Source organism: Pimephales promelas, chromosome 9 (genome assembly GCF_988280905.1).
Source record: "Pimephales promelas chromosome 9, fPimPro1.hap1.1, whole genome shotgun sequence".
In the NCBI taxonomy this organism is placed as follows: Eukaryota; Metazoa; Chordata; class Actinopteri; order Cypriniformes; family Leuciscidae; genus Pimephales; species Pimephales promelas.
Window position 1 is genome coordinate 31,276,527 of NC_142777.1, and position 8,756 is coordinate 31,285,282.

At 37.3% G+C, this 8,756-nt stretch overlaps 1 protein-coding gene across 1 annotated transcript; it reads right to left on the reverse strand.

Annotated features, from left to right (window-relative positions):
- Positions 1–3,337: 3,337 nt before the first annotated feature.
- mchr2b (melanin concentrating hormone receptor 2b) lies at positions 3,338–8,388 on the reverse strand. Its single transcript, XM_039648618.2, has 2 exons — positions 7,714–8,388; positions 3,338–4,602 (listed from the first exon to the last, which is right to left on the reverse strand). The coding sequence occupies exons 1-2, from the start codon at positions 8,112–8,114 to the stop codon at positions 3,963–3,965; spliced, it is 1,041 nt and encodes a 346-aa protein (XP_039504552.1). The 5' UTR covers positions 8,115–8,388; the 3' UTR covers positions 3,338–3,962.
- Between the last annotated feature and the right edge of the window lie 368 nt (positions 8,389–8,756).

Sequence of the window (8,756 nt, forward strand, 5' to 3'; positions counted from 1 at the left end):
ATGTTAATACCAAGAAGTAGGGTTCATGTGTTGTCTTTGGAACTGCTGAAGTTCGGATAATGGACCACATGTACAATGATCCATTTAGCAAATGCTTTTACAAATGAGACTAGCAGGGTTAGTTCACCCAAAAATGAAAACGATGTCATTATTGACTCACCCTCATCAAGCCCGTAAGACCTCCGTTCATCTTTGGAACACAGTTTAAAATGTTTTTGATTTAGTCCGGGAGTTTTCTGTCCCTCCATTGAAAATGAACGGTATACTGTCCTTGTCCAGAAAGGAAATTAAGACATCATCAAAGTAGTCCATGTGACATCAGTGGGTTAGTTACAATGTTTTGAAGCATCGGAAATACATTTTGGTTCAAAAATAACAAAAACTACGACTTTATTCAGCATTGTATTGTCTTCCGGTTCTGTTGTCAATTTGCATTCAGTGACGCTGATGACATGTAAGGCGACATCTAACTGACGCTTTTGACCATGTGTCAACATCCGAAGCACATAGCACCCTTTAGCGTCAATATGAGACGCGCCTCATAGTGGTCTAACCCTAACCCTACCCCAGACCTAAACCTACCCACGTCATCTAACTAACGTTAATGGTTGCCATGTGCGTCGGATTTAGACGCATGGTCAAAATTGTCAGTTAGATGACACCCTAGGATGAGAATGCTTTGTGTTATCAGTGCACCTGAGCTTCGTTTACAGTCTGAGGGAGATGCACGCTGTAAACAAAACATCTTCACAAACATGTCTAAGGATTTCCACACAGAGGAAGACTTGCATTTTTTTTTTGCATTTGAACCCGAATACACAGACGCACCAAATAACACGTCAGCAGCGTCTCACTGTGGACTCGTGAACGCGGATTGACAACAGAACCGGAAGAGAATGCAATGTGGAATAAAGTCGTAGTTTTTGTTATTTTTTGGACCAAAATGTATTTTCGATGCTTCAAAACATTGTAACTAACCCACTGATGTCTAATGGACTACTTTGATGATGTCTTTATTTCCTTTCTGGACAAGGACAGTATGCCGTACATACATTTTCAATGGAGGGAAAGAAAACTCTCGGACTAAATCTAAAATATCTTAAACTGTGTTCTGAAGATGAACGGAGGTCTTACGGGCTTGAATTGACATGAGGAAGAGTAACTAACCCTTTAAAAAGAAAGCCTAGTTATTTAAAGTTGTATGAAGGAGGAGGCAATCTGCTTTGCATTCTGAGCTCCTGAATTTGCCATAAAGGTTCAGGATGTTTAAATACGTTTGACTGCGTTGGACTTTACGTTCATGAAACACATTTTTCAGTTCATCCAGCCATCTTTATGAGGGGATTATCATATAGGAATAGGGAAGCATCATTTAGGAGGAATGTTTACAACTTTGGCTGCACATGGTATACGGTAAAAGAGCTGTTATGGGATTATACAGAGCAATTACAGGACATAATGAGGTTCATGAAATGTGCTGCCCATATCATTATGAATAAACCATGTGCAATAGTTGAACAGGCAATAGATGTTGTAAGTTGTCTTCAGATATATGGACTGAAAGATGGTTCTTCGGTCTATTACTCTTTTGTCTTCATCTTTAGTCAAAAGTAATTGCATTACAGAATGAATAAATAAATTGTGGATAGAATAAGATTACATAAATTGTCTATGCATTGAAAGTACATTACATTTTTAATGTGGGGACACTGTCAAAATGGCAAAAAAAGAAGGAAAAAGGCACCAATAAAGTGATCCATATGTATCCTCTAAATTCTTCTGCATGAAACATTGATTGGGGGAACAGATTGAATTTAAATCATTTAAAACAAGAAAGAAAAACATAGTTCACCCAAAAATGGAAGTTCTGCCATAATTTACTCAGCCTCAATTTGTTCCAAACCTGAATTAATTTTTTTCTTCTGTTGAACACAAAATAAGATATTTTGAAGAATAACAGTTGATCGGCCCCATTGACTTCCATAGTGTGCAGAAAAAAATACTATGGAAGTCAATGTAAATGGGGCCCATCAACTGTTTGATTTTTCAAAATATCTTCCGACAGTCTTCCAAACATTATCTTTTGTGTTCAGCAGAAGAAAGAAACTTGAGGGCGAGTGAATGATGACAGATTTTTTTTTCATTTTTGGGTGAACTTTTAAGTGGTCCATATTCAGTACAGTGTTGTGAACCCAGTCATTTATTTAAAAAAGTGATACAGGATCCTGATTTTACATTCAAATCATTTTTAGTTTATTTTATTTTATATAATTATAGCACATAAAAACAAAAGCCTTCAGGACAGAAAGTACAGGCAAGAAACAGGAGGTAAATGTTAAAACATTGATCATGAAATACAGTTTTTCTCCCTGAATAGCAAATTACCTAAAAAGTCTTCCCTACTAAAAGGCATTTGTTATTATGATATAATATAATATTATAAATTAAAGAAATAATATGAAGTTCTTTGTTTATTTTCCAGGCATCATAATGTGTTGATTGAGGGTGGCAGGACTGAAATGTGACTGGTCACACATACTTTAAGTGTCACACGTTAACAGTGAACATGACTGTTCTCACATGGGCCGCAGGGGCTTCTCCGAAAAAAAGGAAAAACAGAACCACACAGAGAATTTCACACTGGACATCTTTGTGAATTGATGTAATAAAACGCTCAGAAGCATAAAGTCAGGGTTATTTTATCTTGTACAATGTTCTAAGTGAAGATGAAACAGACAGCTAAACATGCATGACAACAAGACATCTGGATATTTAAATATGTGTAATTATATTTTTTAAAATACTTAAGCCAATATTTACACATACATGAAAGTGAAATAAAAAAGCAGAATGCCATATCTATTCGATCAATTAGGCCTGTGGCTTAGATCCGCATATTTTACTCACTAAAGGTCTTCTTCAACCTGATACGTACCCACAAAAACACTGATTTTATAGACATTTTATTTGACATCTGCATAAATGAAAAGTGGTTCTCTCATTTGGTCTATCATTCCCCAACATCACAAACAAACAGCCCATTCTCACTCCCAAGGCGTCACCTAACTGACGCATTGGGAAGCATTTGGACATGCTTCAATATCTGACGCTTTAGGCGCCCTTTAGCGTCAGTTAGATGACGCCCTAGGATCGCGTGTACCCTACCCCCACCCCACACCTAAACCTAACCGCGTCCTCTAACTGACGCTTTCCTTTAGCGTCAGTTAGATGACGCCGTAGGATCGCGTCATGTAAGTGACGCTAAAGGGCGCCTAAAACGTCAAATATTGAAGCATGGTCAAAGGTGACGCCTTGGGGTGAGAATGCGTTGAAACAAAAGGCACCAATACATAACAAAAAACATTGAATTGTCTTTAAAGGGATAAATTGTTTTTAAAAGGGATAAATCATTTCTTATGTAACACAAAAACCACCATAATAGTTTTTTCAAAAAAAAGTGGTCCGTATGGTGCATAATATTTATTATGCTATAGCAAAACAAATCTTGTGTATGGATCAAGTGAAGCATAAAACAATGAGAAATACATGACTTCAAAGATTTTTAGATTTTTATGACCCTTTTATGATATTCTTTCTCTTTTGAAGCTTGGAAGCCTTAATTTCTATTCTTTGTGATTGCTTGTAAAGTATGACAATTCTTTTTCCTTGTTTTTCACAGCACAAAATGTCACGTTCAATGTGATGAACCATTCAAAACAACTGAAAAATTAACATTATACAACAAATACATTAACAGTAAAAAAACAAGACATTATAGTCACTTTTCCAGAGTGTGACAAACCACAAACATATTCGAGTGCTAATTCACTCCTTCATGCCTCCTGAAAGTTAACTGTGGCGATTCATTTCACAGTTTTCCCCTTTGAGAAACAGTCTACGTGCAATTGACACCCGTACAGCAAGTGTTGCATTGCGGTTTTCCTCAGATAGCACGTCTGCCGTTAGATGACAGTGCAGCGGTGGCTGGTGTCCGGGCTGACGCTAGACCCTCCGTCGGTTTTGACGGTGGTCTTGGACGAGCTGATCTGGGACCGTAGCTCTTTGCGATGGCACAGGCGATCGCGATAGTTCTGGGCGAATATCAGCAGCATGAGGGGGTTGATGCAGCTGTGAGAGTAACTTAAGCAGATGCTGATGTTGTACGCGTACACAAAGGCACTGGTGGGCTGCCGGATGCTGAGGTTGATCACCTGGATGACGTGGTAGGGAGACCAGCAGACCAGGAACAGGGCGATCACCATCAGAACGGTCTTAGTGGCCCGTTTGGCCCACACCGACTGCTTGCGTTTGACCCGCCGGACGGAGCGGAACACGTGGTACAAAGTGAGAGTGTAAAATGTGCTTATTATAATCAGGGGGACAATGAAACCCAGCATGGACTGGTAGAGAGTGTACCAGTACATGTCTTGTGGCCCATCCAGGTTAATCATACACATGTCCATGTTCTTCTTGGAAAGGACTTTAGCGTATATCATGACTGGGATGCTCAGAAGGAAGCTGCCCACCCACACCATAATGTTGATGATGATGGTCCACTGAATGGTTCGCTTTTCAGATGTAGGATGTACAATTGCAATGTACCTGGGGAATAAAAAATTTCAAAGTAATGCCATCCCAACTCAGAGGTTTTATAGCTCATGAGACTTTTTCTTTGTAATTTTAGTTATGACACATCCTAAAATTGCTTTGGTGGAAAAAAAAAGAAAAGAAAGAAAACTACTGTCATTTTAATCTGGATATGGTAGCTCAGATAGTTTGGCCTTGAATTTGATGTTTATGAGAAATGTTTGAAGTCATTCTGAAATTTCTGAATTTTTTTGTGGACGATTATATCTGGACAAATCTTGGAAGGCATCTCCTCAGATTTACACACATTTGCGATTGGCGCCATGGCCAAGATGCAGAAAGCGCTTGATGTGAAACCGCACTGTGGTTACAATAATTGTAATGTAGCGAGGAGTTTAACAACTGCTGGAATGAAATGTTCGAGAATGGAATCTTAAGTGTGTGATTCCATCAGTATATTCAGAAAATGTTCTCAAGAGTAAACTTTACAAAATGCTCAAGTGCAGGGCTATTATATTATATTATACAACAGAGATACTTTCAAACAATATCATATTAAAGAACTTATAACAAATTTTAAATCCATTTGCCTGGTGGATTCCACATATAGCCTACATTTTAATAATACATTATTAATTCATATTTTGGTAACACTTTATTTCTCTTTTGAAGATCCTGTTGACTTTGCAACTACATGTCAACTAACTCTCATTAGAGTATCAGTAGACTATATCTGCCAACTCTTTATTGTGATGCTCCTCCAACAGACATTCTACTGACTATAAGTAGCTTTGCAACTACATGTCAACATAATCTATTCCTAACCCTACCAGTAATACTCTACTAACACTCTAGTGAGAGTTAGTAGAGATGTAGGTGCAACGTTACTTATTGTCAACTGAATGTGTTAAAGGAACCATCCAAATAAAGTAAAACCCATATTTTAAATAAATGTAAAATGTCTTAAACATATTATGTAACTTAGTATTTGGCATTTGTAAACTACCATTCAAAACTTTGGGGTTGGTAAGATTTTTAGTTTTGTATTTATTTTTATTTTTTATTTTTTTTACAGTTTTTGAAATAAGTCCCATATGCTCAACAAGGCTGCATAGAGTATTAAATCAAAAATGCAAAACAACTGTAATATTGTGAGATATTATTAGAGTTTAAAATAATTCTTTTGCAATGTCATTTTAAAAGTGACTTATTCCTGTAATGGCAACGCTGAATTTTCAGCAGTGATCCTTCAGAAATCATTGTGTGTTGATAACAGTTGTGCTGCTTAATATTTTTGTGTAAACATGATTTTTTTTTAGGATTCTTTGATGAAACAGACATCTTTACTGTCACTTTTGATCAATTTAATACATTCTTGCTTGAGTAAAAGTTTTGATTTCTTTAAATCTTACTGATTCCAAAATTTTCATGTAAATATGCAGTACATTGCTCTCCCAGATTCTGGTTTCTTTCTCATAGCTTCTTTCCTTGCCACAGCTGTCTTTGCTCACTTGGGGTATAAGGCTTTTTTTTTTTTTTTTTACCGTAAAACAGCTTTCTAGCAATATGTAGCTGACTTGTCTTAACTCTCGGAAAGCAAACAGGTCACATGCTACAGTAAAACAGCACAGCAAGTGACATATTTGTAAGAAATGCATTTGCTCTGTTTGTATGCTTCTGGCAGATAAAAGTTTAAGGAGCATCAAATCAAGAGATGTGTATTTTACTCGAGTAAAGTCCAGACACATCAGCTTTGGTTTTCATCAAGTATAACAGCTCTCTTCAGACAACATTTGTTTTTTTCCCTTTAAAGAAAGAGAAAACGTCTGGCTCCATGTATAATGAATTGTTCACAGGGACTTTAATGTCGCTCTTTAAACAGAATTTGGGATTATATTGCTTTGCAAAACATGATGAAAATGTGCAGCTAAGATACTTTATCTAAGTACCTCCAAGCATGTGACCCTGCAGTAAAACCCTTTGGGAATACAACGACACTATATGAAAAAGTGTTATAGTGTGGAGTTTTATCATCGAATCATGCAGAGGTTTTCTGGGGGGCTCATGTGTCTTTGACACTCACGACTAAGCAAAAACTCACCTCTGGAATGTATTTTATGAGGACACCATTTTATTGTGTGCTCAAGTGTTTCTGTGTGAAGTACAGTCTTACAGACTTAAAAATGATGGATGCAGTGTGCTTCAGTATTCAAGGTCATGTAGCAGATAGCACCCTTGAGAGTTCCATTGATTTCTTTCTTTTCATTTGCATACATTCTTAATCATAGGTTGATTAAGTGATGAACAGCTGGGCTGTAATTTCGTATAATTTGGTAAAAAAAAATTTCAGTACTCTTTAATTAGAGTTTGAATAAAGAATTATATCCCCTTGACCCCTAAATCTGATTCATAGTATAACCACATTTAATATTATCTTCACTAAAAGAAACCTGTCAAGAACACGATCCAAGGTCACAGAAAGAAATTATTAAATTACATTTAGCAAAATTATTTAGCATAAAACGCAGTATTTTTTATTGTAAATATGTATACATATGGGGGTTTATGTTATGCTTATAATAAATGCAAAAAAACAATAATAAGCATCTAATGAGAAATATTTGAGTTCACGGTGCAGGGAGTAGGCTACGTCATCACCCGTTAGACTAATTCGCCAGTGATTCCCTCGAAATGTTTTATAATGGAGTTTTTCCGATTTTTGATTAAAAGAAGGTCTGTGCCTCTGTGGTAAGCATAAGTTTATGATACTTCGACGTTTTGTTGTATAACGTTACTTAGTTAGGCTGTTAGACACGTTTAATATTCGAGTTTTCGACGAGGCTGTGTGAAATGTATATTGTAGAAAACGTCGTCAACTTACGTTTACCACAGACCTTATTTTACTCATAAATTCAAAAAACCCATTACAAAAGCACATGGGAAAATCTCGAGGGAACCAGTGGCGAATTAGTCTCCAGAGATAAGTGAGTTCTCATTTGTGATTTTCCCCCACTGTATGGTTTAAGGCCTACATGCAACAGATGTAAATACAGTGTGACCACTAGCAGCAGGCAGCTAACTGCATTTCATCATTCTGGCAATCTCCCAAATGCATGCAACTCTCACCTGTCAATGCAGAGCACAGTCACTATCCCCACTGTGGTAAACTGGTTACTGACGTCCACCACCACCACGGCTTTACACATGAAGTGCCCAAAGACCCACTGTCTGTCCCTGACCAGCTGGTGGATGTTAAACGGCATCACCAACAAGAACAGCAAGTCTGCGATGGCCAGATTCAGCACGTAAATATCAGAGACCATCTTCTTCTTGCATGATGCCACAGCATAGATGACCAAACTGTTGGCCAGAACTCCAACTGAACATAGGATGCCGTAGATAGTGGGGAATATGTGCATGAAAGACGCGATGTCTATGATGCTGTACGACGGGACGGTTCGGTTCACACACGAAAAGTTGGACGCATTTGTGAATTGGGAATCGCAATAAATATCCGAGGTGTTCATCTTCAAAACTTTTTGCTTCAAAAGGACTAAATGAACAATAGATTGTTGTCGTCTCAGTCTGGTCTGTGCACGATTGCGCAAGCTTTTACGCAGCACTCTACTTCATGTTCAAAACGTTTAAAGTTGTAAAAGTTCTCCCTCGGGTGTCAGTTATCGTCCCGTTTTCATCTGCTTTGTTTTTCATTCAGTTTGCCGATGCCTCGGTCTCTTGAGATAGTGTTTAAGTTCATATGTCCAAAAGCAGGAGGTTCAGAGCGTATTCTGCGCGTCTGTCTCCTCCAGAGGCTGTTTGAAGAGATGCGCGCGCGTGTCTCCACCCTTTCAGAGCCCTCTCTCCAAGCTCACCCATCACACTCAATATCTAAGATATATATATATATATATATATATATATATATATATATATATATATATATATATATATATATATATTTTTTTTTTTTTGTATATAAATATATATATTTTTTTTGATGATGATGATGATGATTCATTTAATGCACAGTCCTTCACAGCAAGACGCTCCAAACTCCTGTTTTAGTTTAATCTTTTATATTTTAAGCAATATTGGCAGATGCTTTTATTCAAAGTGACTTTAATGTATAGTACATTTGGTAATTTCGTGACTAGGCTCTGCATGCACCG